We start from the raw sequence: 17,193 nt of genomic DNA, 5'->3' as shown, positions 1-17,193 counted from the left end.
GTCTCTGCCCCCCACCCTCTTCATCGCCTGTGACTCACATGTAGGAAGAAAAGATGTTTCTTTGTAGGGACTCACTGGCACTAGTTCCACTGACTCACACAGCTGCCCCAATAGAGCTCTCCTCCCTCTGATTTACAGCCAGCGGTGGTATTATAGATTTCTAGTTGTTTTCCAGAGTTATTTACTGGCACTTTCAATCCATCTGTGTGTGTTTCCGCAATTTGTGCTGAGATGTCTGCACTGTTTTAAGTCTGACATTTAGAGAAACATGGCTGACAGGATGTGATTTATGGCGGTGCGAGGAAAGAACAGCATCAGAGCCCTGCCCTTAAAGAGTTAAGCCGATTTCACTGCAGTGTTGTTCGACTTGAATTGAAAAAATTCTTCTTTTAGAGTTGATATTCAATACTTAGCAGGAGATCTGGGCCCCAGTTCTGACTAGTTTTGTGTTTTTTAATGGCCATTTGAGTTACAATCCAATTTCTAACCAAATTCTTGTTAAAATATCTGCGGTTAAATCTCTGCCCATAAGCATGTGAGCCTAGATGTTGATCGCGAATATTAATGCAAAGGTGTTGAAGTGTCATATGACGATCATTACTCCAGAATAAGAACTGGATTCAGGGACACTGAAAGTCAGTCACAGCTGGTGGTGCGAAGAGGTCAGTCTATATGATGACGTAGTAAATGGTGTGCAACATTCTTGTTTTCTGTATTGATTTGAATGGGCAGGAGAACTTATATTTTAACAAATATCAAATCTAATATTTATTAACAAAAATGTACAACAATTTGAAATTGTTTTGCATTAGAGCGGACAGCAAATGTGAACACCAACATACTATAGGTCAAAGCAACTCAAGCTGACAACAGCAAGAAGATGATGAGGGAGGGAAATTCCCCAGACTCCCTTATAAAATCTCTCAATTTTGTGAGTTGTTAAGTATGGTAAGTGTGTATGTAACTGGGTGCAGGCACATTAGCCACAGAAACAGTCAGTGGTCTTCTCTGAAAAAAGAAAAGATTTCTCGATGTGAATTAGGTGAGCTTGAAAAACAAAGTCCATTTTACACTTCATTGCTCCTGTGAAGATTTAAGAACTTCACACTTCAGAAAAATGTCCTCCCCCGCTGCAGATTTCTTCTGCTTGAATGATCATAAAAGACTTGAACTGTATTTCTGAGGAGAACTTTTTTGTGACAGAGTTTCTTTGTAGAGCTTGAGAGCAGACATTGTGTTATGTTCACAATGTAAAGTTATACAGTACAGGGGTAATAGTCATTTTTTAGTGACAAATGTTTGCGGTTTGGTGTATTACGTGCCCATGTGGTCTGATCACCTTAATGTGCACGACATTAAAACAATCAATCATTCAAAATACATCATATAGCCTAAATATGCTGACTTTGAGTCACGTTTTAAGAAAAATGAATGTGTTCTGATCAGTTTCATACTTGCGCACAAAAACGTTCATATGACAACAATTATATGAGCACCACTTGTAGAATGATAATCCGTTTGCACTAGAATGTAGTGTTCTCTCCTTTGTGTCTGGCAGTGCCATACTCTAGATTCACCTCCAGCAAACAGTGCACTTGTACCACAATAGCCACTCAGAAAATATGCTGACAAAGTGCTTATAAAAGGACCAATTTGAACGGATTACAAAGAATGCAAAATAGTACACAATGTAATAGAGGTCCCTCAGGCACCCTTTAACAATAACCCCTATAAATGTAACCACACATGAAGGTTACATCATTGTCGTCGCATACAATAGTCACATCAGAAAAGTATCAGGCATATTGGATGAGTTCTGTGTCTGTTGTGGTATTCCTTTGACCCAAAATTAATAATAAATCGAGTATTTCCTTCTCGAGGTGTCTTTCTGACTTCAGTGGAGGAGGGGAGAGCTGTGTTTGCTGGGAGCCAAGGGCGAGTGGCTTGTCATGTCAGGGGTATTAATTTATGATTTCCATCCCAGCTTCTGACCTCATCACCTCCATTAGAATGCAGCCTTTGTAATTTCATGGTTAATATTCAATAGCCACTTGTCCCATGCGCCCGCTTTGTGCATGAGAAATTTCTGCAGGGGGTGTGTATCATTTTTGATTTGTCGAGTTTGGGCATGTGTGTTTGTGCACATGCGTGTACAGGGGAAAGGAAATGAGGGTCGACTACGGCGCGGCTTCCTGCAAAACAGTCGCAGATGTCCAGAGATGTCCTGGGTCTCTTCTCCCACCGAGGAGCTAGAATTGCCTCTCTGTCTGACCTGAGTCATTCGAATCACCCCCTTCGTGCAAACACTTTTTCTGTCTGACACACACAAACATCTACACGACTGTCGGCACACACACGCAGACATACAGTAGCTGACCTCCTTACACGACACTCGCCGCCGGGCCAAATTCTGACCTTGATATCAGTGAACTCTACACACAGTCTACAAGAAACAGAGGCTGGCCAACATTTCACACCCACAGGACAGCACACACACATATACGCATACTGAAGACTCATGAGACTTAAGTGCAGGCCACGTTCAAGATGCAATGAAGAAAGAGAATGAAGAAGGGAGGAAAGATTAAAGCAGAAAAGGAAGAAATTCTCAAACAGTAAAAGTCCCCTGCATTTCTCCACACATTGATGTACTGGCCTGAACACACATTCCTACTGAACGACTTTGGCAGGCCTTTAAAAAAACACATTAAAGGGCTCTGTTCTGCATGAGCCCAGTTGTTGCTCTGTTTTCTCCCTTTCCCCCGTGTTTTTTTTCCCTGCTTCTCTCAGCTCAGAGACAGCTAATCTGGTGAGGTTGTGGGAAAATCTGCAGACGCTAAAAGATGATTGTGACAATACATTGTATTAATGGAGAAATAATCAAACGCAGCAGGGAGAAGACAAACAACAACGCTGTTAAACATAGGGGAAAATTACCCGAACATAGAGCTGCTGCCACACAACACCGCACATGTTGTACATAAACACAAATGGCTGCTTCCGGAGCATTTTATCCCACTTCATATTGAATGTTGTTTAGTTAGTTTTTTGTTGTTACATCAGTGTTTCCCTATCTCTGTAGTCAACCACGGCCCTGTAAGATGAGCTCAAATGCTCTTAAAACAAGTTGGATATTGTTTTATGGCCGATTCGTACTACAAAGCTTATGTTACCGCTTGGTGTGGCAGGATTATCAACTGTGTATCCATTACTTTTAACGAGCAATTTCAACTGTTCATCTAGCCTATGAATTTTAGCTAGCTATCCTATTAGCTATCAATTGGACTTAAAATGTTGGTCCATTACTTTTAGCTAGTTCTTTAGGGTTTACTATTCATAACATGTTAATCCACTGCTTTTAGATTACCATTTATACTGCTTATCTCACACGGGCCTATCTGCGAACACACAGGTTACAGGTCAATCTACAGATGATCAGGCTCCATTTTGAGGCACCAATTGAGTTTCTGGACATGTGATTGTACGATGAAAAGTGTTGCAAAGATGTAAAATTGATGCACAGGCAATGTAATTCAATCTTATTTGTTGTTTTCGACCTTTTTTTTTTTATCTGACCAGTTTGGACCAGAACAGACCAGAGAAGCATCAGGCAGTCATCCTTTAAAAAGCATTTATTACGGTTTTTAATGTGGTTTAATGCTTGTTAAGCATAATTTCAGCAGGTTTTGATTTCCTAATTTAAGCTTGCTGAATGTGAAACAATGGCATATGATGGCACAACCTGTCCCTGTTACATTCCCAGTCAGCTTCGTCTTTCACCCCTCGACAGACAGATCTCTCCCCCAGAGTGTCACTGGATTAGTAGGGTACTTTTTTTTTTTCTGTTTTGAGCTCTATGTTATTACAGTACATTTTCAATGCCAGGCTTTATTTAATGTTTTGGGAATTGCGGTCATCCTAAATGGTCAAAATAAGTTGCCATATTTGTTGTTAGTCGCTTTTTAGAAATAAAGTCACTGAGAGGGTTTCAAAAGATGCTAGTGACAAATTTGCCAAGTTATCGTCACTGTATCTGTCACTTTCACTTGTCATTTGTCATCTGCTTAAGTTTATTATAATAATAATAATTTATAAATATCAACCTACCAGTTCATGGACACCCAGGAGATGGTGTCACTAAGGGAAACAATGATTGTGACATTTTTCCTGAGAAAGATAGATTTTGGGGCGCTCTTTTCTTTTCCCGGGGTCAGAAATGTCATTTGCACAGTGTGTGGTGCTTTCACTATCCTGTTCACAACAAGGCACAACATGACTGCATTTGCCATTGAGAACTTGCTACAACTTTTAAGTACACTTTTACTATGTAACAACCTTCTGCCACAGGCTCTCCACCTATTCATGAGGATTTTCAAAGCTTGACCTGATTCACTCAGCAATCACTTATTTTGAAATGCAATACCCATCTTCCAAAAGAAGCCACTGAATGTCCTGAGTGTTGTTCACGTATAATGAAGATGAAAATTTGAAGGGATGTAACGTTTTTATCTGCCTTTCCTCTTTCTTTGGCAGACCGGATGAGGGACATTTTACAAAATGAAAAGAGTACTCTTAAATATGAGGATAGACTGAGTGATGTGTGCAGAGGAGAAACTCATCCTCCCTAAAAGATGACACATTACTCCTTTTGAACTGTGATTTACTCAAAGTGTTAAATTCCTCATCATATTCTCTCTGGGCGATCAGATGTGAAATCTGTGAACTGCCAGTATATATTCCTTTCAAAAACATCGTTCTCGTAAGTGTTTGGTTTGGAAAGGAGAAATCTGAAATGTCTTTTTTCTCTCAAGCACTTAGTAGATGAAATTGAAAGAATCAACACGCACGGGATGTCCATAAAACCCCTCTGATGTGCCAAAGGGTTCCAAGGCCTGTGAAAGCTGCACATAATTGGGAGCAAGCAGCAGTGCGCAGGAACTGGCAGGTCTTCCACAGTGTGCCTGTACTCCACAGTATACCAGCTAAAGTCTTCAATCATTGGGTGTTGTTAGTGGCCCCACTTTTTTCCTTTCTGCCAGAAAAAATGTGGGTTATCAGTCAACATCCAAAATTGTTGATATCACAAAAAACAAAGAATATAATCCACTTTTTCAAATGTATACTAACATTGCCTATTTTCCTCTGTCCATTGTCACATATGGGACAATGCCACAGAAAAGTGTGCTGTAACCAAACAGTGCTGAGCTAGATTAGTTGAATTTAACTGATTTGGCAAATTGATGATTATGTTGATACATAAATTACATGGAAAATACTTTACTCGGTCTTGCCCCTCCTTGGTCTTGACTCTTGTCCAGGCCTCGGTACACTCATGGTCATAGTTTAGATGGTCTTGACTACAAAACTGTTAAATGTTATGATGGTGATAGGCATGAGTATGTTTAAGACAATCCTTCACAGGCCAACTCAGACTGAATACTGCATATTCCAGAGCTTTTAGGAAATCACTTCAGTTTGCATCAGTTATTTACAATCATCACATGCATCTGATCGAAGATGCAGGAAACACTTTGAGTCTGCTCAAATCTTTAATTTTGATCACTGGAACTAAGTGTGGTTTTATTAAGTCACGCACGACACCAGCTACTCAGAACGACTACAGAGCCTCGAGCTCTCTCTACACCTCAGAACACTACAATGAACGAGCCAATCACAGAATACGACGCTGAAACTGTAAAACTTTCTTTCTAACCAAGTTAGATTTTCAGGAAGGAAAGAGTCCTGTTGGTACTTCTTGTAAAAATGACATTTAAAATATTTCTATGTAAGATCCAACAGAAAAAAAACAGATCTACATGAACCTCTACAAGAATCAAACATTCTGTCTCATAAAGGAATACAAAGTACTATCGGATTGTTTTTAAATGTATATGAATCTAAAGGGATTTTATCTGAACCAGTAGGAGAAAAAAAAAGATTTCGAACAGGACTGAAAATCCTACAAGAACCAAAACTTTTTCCTGTAATTTTTAGAAATTCCTGGTGCTCCTAAAGGACTCAGGACACAGGAAAATCCTATATGACTTTTTGAGCTGGGTTCAGGCTAGTTACCTAGTCTGAACTTAAATCAGCTGCACGGCAGTTGCCATGTAACGGGGTGAAGAAAGGACAAGTAAGGAACAGCCAAGAAATCTGATGCCTCCAGCTCACCATTGGTAAATACATTTAAATTTGTGCACAAAGACAACTTATAAGTAGATGAATTATTATCAGATTAAGTGCTGGCAGTTACAGTATTATCAGTTCAAGTGTTTTATTTCCATGTGTTAAGTGGACAGATTTAGTCTTACAGACAATCTTAATAGTTAGTGCAGGTGGGAAGGTCAAATGTTTAAATATATAATAGTTAAGGCTGCATACTGCATATCAGTAATTCAGCATTATCCAGGTGATGAAAAAATGATTCTTTGATTTTATTAGATAATTTGATAGCACTGCTACGCAGACATCTTTTAAAGGCTAGACTACAGTACAACATGAGTATTTATACAGGTATTAAGGCATAATGTAATAAGCTTGGAGCCTTTGTGAAAATAAAGAAAGAATGATACATGTAGCCTGGAGTTCACATTGTTTATTCAGTATTAAACAAAGAGATTTTAATGTGACTTCCAGGACAGCAATTCAAACGGACATTAAATGGGGGTAGTGTAAACAAAATGACATTATAGTGGACTAAAGTCTAGTAACAATTCAGCTGGGCTCGGGTAACTTCCAGACAACTAGCAGAGGAGGCCAGCCCTTTAAACCAATATCCAAATTCCATCTCATAGTAAAATAGGAAATCCATGAAAGTCAACAGGTACAAATTTCTGTGGTCATGGTAATTGTAACAAAAACACTGATAATACTGAGTATGCAAAACATTGAAAGTAAACTTGTGTTTTCTTCCAGTATGACTGAAATAGCTTGACTTAATACAAGGGAAATATTTTGAAATGAGATGATGTCCTGTCTGGTACAGACACAACATCATATCCATATCTCTAAATCATCTACAAATGGTTTAAATGCAAGATGGGTGTTCACCTGGGGACTTTCTACATCCAGACCAACCAATTAAGATTTTTCAATCCCTCCAGACTGCCTCCATTCTGCACAAATTGTGAGGCACTTCTCAGTATACTATAGACATAAAGTAGCATTTAATGACTAAGTCATAAAAAAAAAAAGCCAACATCATTAAATTAAGCTTAAATAATATTTTTACTGTTTTTCAACCCAGTCCTTAATGAAATGTTGTTTCACATGATTTATGCTGCATAGCAAACTCTAGCTGTAGTATTGACTGACTTACCACTTAGCACTTTACAGTCCAACAGGAACATTTTTACCTCTTCAAAGACCCAGGTGAAGCTGCTATTGGAAACCAACAACCTCAGACATGTTTATAAGATCTACTGTTAAAAGGAGAGTTGCAAAGCCATGCTGTCTGTCACAGGTTGTTGACTTTATTTCTCCAGTTACGTCTGTGCTGGAAACAGGAATTTGACCAAAATAAAATCAATTCAGCATAACAGAGATCAAGGCCACAGATACGCCTGTCTGTGAGATTGGCGTTTATGAAAGTTGGATTTATCATGGTTTTGAAGGCCTAAAATATTGGACTTTCAAACTGTGTTTGAGCCCGGTGAGAAGCTGCAGCTGAGTGGTAAAAGTCTTGAAACTTGAGCTAAACTGAGTGAGGCTGCGGTTGTGCAGAGTCATAAATGATAGGAAACAACATGTCAATTGGGTTGGGGTACATAACAGTGAAGCTATTGTTTAAGGAGTAAGGTGAGCCAGTTGAAAACATCAGAATCATATTCTTGCTTGCCTTAACAAACCATGAAAGCAAAGTGAAGTGTTTATTTAAACACTGTAAGCTAACGGACAGAGAAGCTATGCTATTGTCTACAGTGGAGACCACTTATGCTAACATTAGCTTGTTGACTCTGTAACTAACTAACCTTTGGAGGCTCGTTGTGTACAAATTGTACTCCAGTGGTACAAAACTTTTTTTTCAAATATTTGTAATGACACAACATCAGTGCTGTTAAGGAAAATGTTTCTTTTTTGGTTTTAAATTCATATGGGTTGGCTTTGGTCACCCCCCAGATCCCAGCAAGCACGCGGCCCAACATTGCATAGTCACCGCAGGCCGAGTTGTCATAGTTTCATTCGTTAGGCGCGGCCGCTGCGTGGAAAGAGAACAGCATGGACAGTTCTGGACCAAGTCTGGGCTGAGAAATACAGCTGAGGTGCAGCACCACGGGTGGGCCGAGTCCGACAACTCACAACTAAACCTCAAGTACACCACAAGTGCCACATGGGCTATTGTTGTTGGTCCACATCTTTTATTTCTCGTTGTCTCCAACGTGGCCCGAGTTTGGTTATCCAATACTCGGGCACACGTCTTACCACAACTATTTGCTCGGCCTGGATGGTGTCAGCCGATGTCCCGCATGGGTCACTGCTTGCTGGAATATTTGTCACAAGGCACTTTTATTCTTTTCTGTCACAATGTTATTCCGGTGACAGAAGACATGTCCCCAGATGAAACACCAGCACCAGAATTTGCACTTGGAATACCTTGTAAGTAATACAAAAAAAAACATTGCAATCACTTCTGTACATAACATTATATCATCCAGTTCTGCCTTCATAAATCTCTCTGTATTGTAAAGAATTGCATTGTTTTCCAGGGCTCTCCAGGATTTTGTCTGAACATGTCCCAACTGCCAAAATATCTTCTCAAGTTGCATTAGTTGATTCCCAAAAACTTGCATTTTCTGCTTAGGTGTTATCAGGTCGATTTACAGCCTTAGTGTTTATTCTTAATCAACAGTGTTATATATCAGCCCTTAAAATAGGGTTTAATTAACCACAGCCACATTAGCATAGCAAAAACCCTTCAATGTACAAGTATTTATAGGTCTAGAAAGTAAGGTCCAGTAAGAGGAAAACCCTTTGGTGTTTCCAAAAAAAAAAAGAAAAACGGATTGCACAAATAGTATTTGATCAGAGAGAAGAGAGATTTGTATCAAGTCATTTTAAAATGTACAACAGATCTAGGTAACATCTCAAGAGGTATTGGGTTGGAGAAGGTGTGAATCTGAGCATATAAGAGCGCGGGCCTGTTATCAAAAGCGTACCATTCATTCTACGAGCGTGTGGATCTAACTTAGCATAATGTCTTGAGATTTTCATTCAAGGAATTAAATTAGATGTTGAGCAATGTCTGCTTTACAGAGAGCCCGGCAAAACCCGATAACACAGAAATGTGATTTTCACATTGGAGGAGAAATGCAAATATCTTAACTAAAATCTACAAAACAAGGATTAATAGAGATTTGGTAAAGGCGAGGAATCTACTTGAAAATTCAGGCCTTCAGCTAAGCCAAGGCCCTTTGTTCACATAGCAAGAATGACAAAAAAAAAAGAAATTTGTTACAAAAAGAGATGATGCCTTCCAATCCTCTACCAGTCCTTTGCCAGTTCTGACCGTTCGGACGAGGAACAATTCGCTGAAAACAGCCAAAGCCCCTCAAATTAAAACAGTAAAGATAAACAGGATGTGAAACATTAAACGAGGAGAAGCTTTTGATTAAAGAACTCTCTCCCTTCACATGTTGGAGTAGAGAATGTGTCCATGACAGATGCTATCAACCATCCGCTCTGTGATGTCCATCACTTACAGTACTCATTTAATTGGACCGATCTTCAGGCTGACGCATGACGCTCTCATGGTTCTTCTCTCTGAATAAGTCCGTTGAGTGAGATGCATATTAACAAAAGAAATAATTTGTCTGTAATATTGCCACAAGCCACCATTAACGTTTTCTCTATCTTGTGCATTGCAACAAGGACAAAGACAGCAATCCTCCACTTAGGGTGTGTGTGTGTGTGTGTGTGTGTGTGTGTGTGTGTGTGTGTGTGTGTGTGTGTGTGTAAAGGCCACTGTATGCAATCAAACTGGAAGACTTTAACCTTGCCAAGGACAGGAGGACAGACTACATTTCTATTGAGATCTGAGCGTCCATTTTCCCATTATGCTGCTGCTCTTATCTACAGAAACACTAAAATCCGGTTAAATGGAGCCATTTTCTCATTTGCCTTTGGAGGTCATTTTTCATGCTTGGAGAACTCCAGTCATTCAGACGGCACAAGGGGCTCCATTGTAATAATAGCTTGTTCTGTGAGGGTCCGGAGGCCTGGTCTGCACGGGCCGCAGACACTCGTGGACCACAGCTGGAACTCACTCTGCACCATACACCCAGCTGTGTAGCAATGGACCACGGCAAAGACAAGGCAGGAGAGGCTACTGTCTCATCGTTTGATCAAAAGAGGAAGGAAGAATTCACCAGTGACTGCTCTCAGCATTAGGTCACATCTTTTGCTTGGCAAACCCTGTAAGAAACATTGGACATAATGTGGAGCCAACTAGGCCAGCCAATATAGAGTAAACCACAGAGCCAAGGCAACAAAGACCGGGTGTAGAGCCTCTCGGCTCCGTGAAGACACTGGTCGAAGTTGTTCCTGGGCTTGTGGGAGTGTGTAGCAGACATGGACGGTGCTCCCCGTGGTCGTGGCTAACGGGCCTCAGGAGGAGAAGCAAAGGCTGCAGCACTCCATACAGATCTCCAGGCAGTCTGCAGACTCGCAGCAGGCGTCGATGATGCCGCAGTCCATGTCGCAGGGCAGGTCACAGTCGCCACACTCCTCCGTCGCACAGCAGCAGCAGAAACATGCGTCGTCCCCCGCACAGGAGCCGCAGGTGGCACAGTCCAGCACGATGTTACAAAAAGTTAGGAACTCACAGAAGAGGCAGGCCAGAATACAGTGAACACAGCAGTCTGGAGAGAAAACAGACAGACAGACAGAGACAGAGAGACAGAGTGGGTTTCTTAACATTCATCATTCATAATTCTTCTCTTATGGAAGCAGTTTGTATTCTAATCGCCTTTACTTCTTTTCTCTTTCTCTTTTATCCAATGTCTTTTTTTCTATGCTCTGGCAACATAAAAGTATTTACATGTCTTGCCAATAAAGCAAATTGAAAAATGGAACTAAGGTTGTTGGAATAGTTTGGAAGTTGTTCAGAAATCATGTAAGATGATTGAAAAATTGAAAAAAAACAAAAAAAAGTCAGTGCCAGGCCAGAGACTGCGGACTGCAAATTTCCTGGTGGTGTTGGCACACCCGCTACGACATTTGCTCTTTAGCAGTAATAACATTTATTGTCTTACCAAATCACCCTTGGTAATATGCCTGTTATCTTTACTGTATGTCTCTCTGCTGGAAACACTGAAACACTCTCCTCTTTGTTGAGTTCTCAGCATCAGCATTACGCATTACTCAGACATGACAATCTGTATTTTTAAGTATTAAAGAAAAGAAAAGATGTCTTTCAGTATATAACCTTGAGTTGAAACTGATAAACACCATGCCATTTGCAGCTTGGCATTAAGTGTGGTTGATTAAAGCCTGCTTTCTTTTCAAGACAAAGCCACTCAAGCAATGACAAGAGGTAGTGAAACAAACCTGCCTTTCAAAGCAGCTGCTCATCAGGAGTGCAGAAATGACAAGGTTAAAATAGCGGGATACAGATGGCTGACGAATCAAAACAGGAAAGCACTGAATAAATGAGTGGAGAAATATAACAAAACAGTGGGTCTTTTGTGCTGCGGGGGACATTTTGCTGGCATGGTTCGAGACCCTGCAAATCAATACTTGTTCTGAGTGATCGCCAGAACTTTTCTAGCCTGATGGCGGTGGTTTCTTTCAGGGTGACAGCCATAGGGCTCGAAGGGTCACTGAATGCTTTGGTTGGCATGAGAATAATGTGAATCATATGCTCTGGTGTTTACAATCACCAGTTTTCAACCCAATTGAACACCAGTGGGAGATTTTGGATCAGTGGGATCAAGGTGGAGACAGCACTTATCATCAAAAAGCCAAGTAAGGAGATATTTTGGAAGAGTGGTGTTCTCTAACTCCAGTAATATTACAGACTCTTGCACAATCAATGGCAAGCATACTGAACGTTTTCAGGCTGCACATGGTGGCCCAACACTGCACTAATCTGATCAGACATGAGGTAAAGACTATGATGGTGAACCTCACTAGATATCCCTCCTTCTCCTCCCGCCCCTCTGTCAGTTTCTGCATCTTACCATCCTGTGCCTCTGTGGGAATCTGGGAGCTGTTGCTCTTGGAGCTGCTCTTGCTCCGCTTGCTGCTCTGGGAAGTGATGGAGGGGTTTGACTGCAACTTCTTGGTGTGTCTGGGTCCTGACGAGGACGATGAGGAGGTGGATGAGCCGCCCTTGGGGAGGGAGCCCAGCTTAGGATGAGGCCCCCCGTTTCTGACCCCGTTGGACTGGACTGCATGTGTGTGAGGCGTGTGCGTGTGATGCGGACAGTGCGTGTGAGGGGAGTGCGTATGGGCATGGTGCTTGGCTCCGTTGCGCAGTTGGCTGCTGGGCTGTGTCCGACATGGCTGGGTGTGGTGGACGGGCATGGATCTGGCTGCTGGTTGTGCTGAGGAGGGACAAGAAGTCATTTTAAAGACATGACAATACAAACGCTCTTGTCATTTAAAAACAAAAGGACAAAATAACCTCCATCATTTAACATCATCACGTTGAACACGGAGAGTCATCTGTTCACTACTCCATCTTTACAGGCGGACTTTTGTTGCAAACTATTCTAACTCTACTAACTTTACAACTCATAGATTGATCTATTTGTGTTTAGGTTTTTATAGTTTAGTGAAATGAGACGCTTAGTTGCGGTGAAACCAAAACCATTGCAGATTATCCTGATGAACAAAATGTGTGCAAATCATAAACTTGTGTTTGCCACAGAGCTTATTTTCTAAAATAATCAAAATCCAATGGGACAATCCTGAGGCTGTTTGACGAAGGAACCAGGTTGATGCTTACTTCTGGGTTAACCTACAAAAATATGTCATCCCTGCAGCACCGTTTGGAAACAGAAGAAAGAAACACTGCAACTTCTTCGATTCACCAGATATTTAAATTATGAATTCCTTAAAGATCGATCACTCACATTTGAGGAACTGGACATAGGAAATGTTTGACATTTTCACTTGATAAATGACTTTAAATGATCAATCAACTGTCACAATTATTGATGGTTTACTATTCAGTTCAGCTGAACACTTTTCCTCTTATGATTCTGGTAAAGATGGATCCCAAATGTAAGATGAGTCAGTTGTTATTATAACATAATGATAGGTTCGCATTTTTTCAAGTCTGTCTTGAAACAATACTCACATGTCCACAGTTAGTACACTGAAAGCATGTTGGTTTCTTTGTTGTCTCTCGTGTGTACTGACCACAAAGAGATTTTCTTCAAAAATAAATGTCAACGTTGAGAGTTCAGCTGAAGCTAAATTGATGAGTTGGACAAATAAAGCCGATATCTTCCAATTCCAGTCTCATCATATTTGCTTTGGCTCTAAGAAGGGGTCTCTGTGGCCAGTATAGACCGGAGGAACAATTACAGTGACCAACAGTGCTTTCAATTCATATATGGGCAATGTACATATGGGAATGTGAACATATCATTAAAGCATTCATATAAAACGCATTCATGGGAACACAGAGCTGATCGCACAGCTCTGAGACAGGGCCGAGGCCCCTCTCAGCGTCATGGAGAGGGAGGCTCTGGGAAACTGAGTCCAATTACAAAGCCCACCCCAAAGGCAATAGCTCAAGGGAAGAGCTATGCATTTACTGAGCTGACCCCTGATCCTACTTGTCTAGACTCTTACACAACTACACTGAGACTGCAGGAAAAAAGAAGACAAGATAAATGAAAGCGTGTGAGAGAGGAAGAGAGGAGTGTTTGTCTCTGGAAAAACCCATCCTTTCTCTACCTGGGTTTATGGAAGAATGCAGTTTTGACACAACATTGCACGCAATTAATCTCGGATGAGCGTAACACTTGGTATATTTTACCTCCAAGTGCTACCGAGGAGGACTAACTACTCAGCAAGAGAGAGGGAGGTAGAAACGCTCACCTTGGCTGCCAAACCAAACACACAACCTGAAAAGAAGAATAAAATGGAAGCCTGGTTTTTATTTTATTATGGTAGTATTTAATACCATCCTATTGAGGCCCTAAATATTTTTTTTGACCTGAAAGCATATGGTGTCGAGAGGTGTGGTGAGAATTAACGGGGCAGGGTAGAGTACAAGAGAGCCACAGAAAATCAAAGCAGAAACTCTGTACCTCACACACACACAGGCACACACACACACACAGTTGCTCTGAGAGACAAACAGAGTGTGGTCCTGAGCTCGAGCTATGAAACACGACTGGTAATAAAAGCGTCCGTTCGATAACCGCTTGGAGACAGATAACCCATCCAGGCCTGTTTTGATTGGCTGATGGCCGTGGTCACACAACCAATCCAGTGTTATTAAAGATTCTTTCATTCAGCGTTTTCTAACTTTGCTCCAGATGTTTGGCACGCTGCAGGGCCAGTGTGTGTGTGTGTGTGTGCAGGAGTGTGTAGGCGTGCATGCATGTGCAGGACTAGTGCGAAGCAGCCATACTTTCTCCTCTAAAGTATGTCAAAAGTCAATACCTGCTGCTCTCCTGTGTTATGTCTATCTCTCTCTTCCTCTTTTCCTCCCTCACTCCATCTCCTCCCTTTCTGTGTCCTCCCTTTCTGTCTCTCTCTCCAGCCTTTTGCACAATACTGTATTTTAACACCCGGAGCTGGCCAGGATGTAGGTCGGTAAGAGAAGAAGGGGATTAGAGAGAGGGGAGGGGAAGCTGTGCACAATTTTTTCAGTATTCCCTCTAGGTCTGTATTGTCGGGGGGGTTGTGAGTTCTTGAGAAATTCATACTGCTTGCGAGTTTGTGGTGTGTCTGTGCGAGTGTATGAACACAGTACATAGACGGATCTGGCAGGCAGGCAGGCAGACAGACAGAGAGAGACAGGGCTCAGGAGTCAGGACGGTCTCCAAACAGAGTTTGAGGTTAGGCCCACTCAGACACACAAATATATGCATGCGAGAACACGTGTGGACACACAAAGAAACACAAGGTCCCTTTGTCTGAGATCAAGAAAGTAAGATGGAATGAGAGCAGGAAAGCTGAAGAAATGGGTCTCTGCTTGTGCACATTTGGACCAGGAGGATGCATGGGTGTGACTCATAAACACAATGATTCAGCAGTGGGAGCTGCTTAAAAATAACAGCAAATAAAGAGCCCAAATGACTGCGGGATTAACATGATGAGACAGGGAAAACCACAGAGTGCATATGTGTGTGTTCGGGTGTGTGGTGCTAACACAGCAGTGTTGGCCACTGGGGGTCCAGTGACCTCAGGTATAGTGTGTGTATGTGCACTGTTGGGCTACAAAGTGAGCATGAGTGAGTCACCATCAGCACCCCCCCGCTCGCCCACCGTTCACACACCCTCCACCTCTTCCTCCTCTCCTGGCGTCTCTCAGCTACCCTGTACTTACACACCTCCCTCCCGGCCCAGAGAACTGCTGTTCATCCCTCTCTCTACTTATCCTCTGCTGGAATGAGTCACCAGAGTGACGGTGAAGTCTGTCTGTCTGTGTTCCAGCTGCTTTATCCTACCGTCTCCTCTGTTGCACTCTGTCTGCCTATGTAGGTTAAAGTGTTGAAAGTGCTGCTGAGCTACATAGACGTGAGATTAAATCCATCAAAATGGAGATTTTTGTTTCATCTGTATTCTCAGAAATAAAGAAAACAACACAGTGAAAAATGATGGGTGCAGTCACAAATCTGTACTGTGATATAATAAAACACTGTAAACAACTTATCTGGGTGTCAAGGCAAATATTTCCTGAATTAGCTGAAACCAAACTGCTCATTTTGATTGCCTGCAGTGAATTTTTTTGGTATCAAAGACATTTGCTAACAGTTATGAAAATAAAGAACCATGCATGGCTTGTTTGTCACAAACAAAAACTTCAGGTTTCTCAACATTTGCACAACATTTCAAAACCCACTAAAACTCTAAAGCATCCATTCCCCCCAGTCTCCCATAAAACATCTTACCCAATGACTCCCTTCTGGGTTTTTTTTTTCTTGCAGGGTTGTTTTTAACTGCCAAAGTGCCAACTACTAAAACTGTGAGAATGGGAAAATGATAAGTTGGTGCTGTATAATGTTATTTAAAACAGTTTTCAATGAGGTGTCCCCACAATTCTGTGTGCTGTGCAGCACTCTAACCAGCACTACAGCGTTAATGAGGCCTGTTTAGCTGCACCCTCTCACTACATTATAAAAAGTCATGTGTTTCAGAGAGAGTTCAGTCAGATGCACAAGACCGCTGCTTCAGAATTAGGTGTGACTGCAAGAAGAATTTGTGACTCAACTTTTGGCTAAAATGACAGGTGCAATAGGCAGGTCTAAGTTCACTGTGTGTCACTGTGTGAAATAGACATGTTTCAATCACTATATTGAGATATATATATGAATATTGAGATATTCATTATAACGATAATGACTATAATGTATAGTCTAAATGTACAGTCTATCACTTAAGATAATAGTCATGAGTTATATTACGATTATGTATTTGCATGTGCCTGCTTTGTTTTGCCTCATTGTCAAAGTTCAAACATTATTGTTGGAACTCTTTCCGGACACAGACGAGTGTAATCAACCCCAGATTCACTCACTAACATCACATATAATCAACAAATCAAATCAATGGCATAAAACGTGAATTATTGAGCTACAATATTCTCATTCGCCCGTAAAGTATTCACATAAAAAAATCCTAAATATGGCCAAATTATATCACCACTTAAAGTGTCGACTGATTGAATGTTGACTGATGTGTTCGTGCCTACACATGTTTGCAGAGGAAATCTCCTCTAGCAAAAACACAGCTGTGCATGGGAATTAGTCCTTTGTGTTTGTTTTGTTTTGTTTTGTGATTTGACATGTACATTACTTTGTTTTCCTGTGAGCATGAACACATGAAATGTGACCTAAGCTGATGCAAAAGAATAACAGCTTGCACCAAAATCTTTCCATTTCTGGAAAAAACTTCCAGTCTTCTTTTGTTTTGTTTTTTGACATTCAGACACTCTGTTTATTTCCTTCAGCCCAGCTGTTGGAAAAGCACCTAAATGCAACATTTGACTCATTGTATGAATTTCACCTTTCC

The 17,193-nt window shown here is 41.2% G+C and overlaps 1 protein-coding gene across 1 annotated transcript in view; it reads right to left on the bottom strand.

Moving 5' to 3' along the window:
* Nucleotides 1-6,623: 6,623 nt before the first annotated feature.
* mdfi (MyoD family inhibitor) overlaps nucleotides 6,624-17,193 on the bottom strand; it is a 30,749-nt gene continuing 20,179 nt past the window's right edge. Inside the window, exons 4-5 of the mRNA XM_084347031.1 lie at nucleotides 12,177-12,542; nucleotides 6,624-10,856 (exon numbers count right to left, since the gene is read on the bottom strand). Of these exons, the coding sequence (XP_084203157.1) occupies nucleotides 10,603-10,856; nucleotides 12,177-12,542 (620 nt within the window). The 3' untranslated portion in view covers nucleotides 6,624-10,602. The remainder of the gene's footprint in view (nucleotides 10,857-12,176; nucleotides 12,543-17,193) is intronic.

This window comes from Pagrus pagrus (assembly GCF_965226575.1).
Source record: "Pagrus pagrus genome assembly, chromosome: 3".
NCBI lineage: Eukaryota > Metazoa > Chordata > Actinopteri > Spariformes > Sparidae > Pagrus > Pagrus pagrus.
This window is presented reverse-complemented; position numbering and strand designations above follow the sequence as displayed.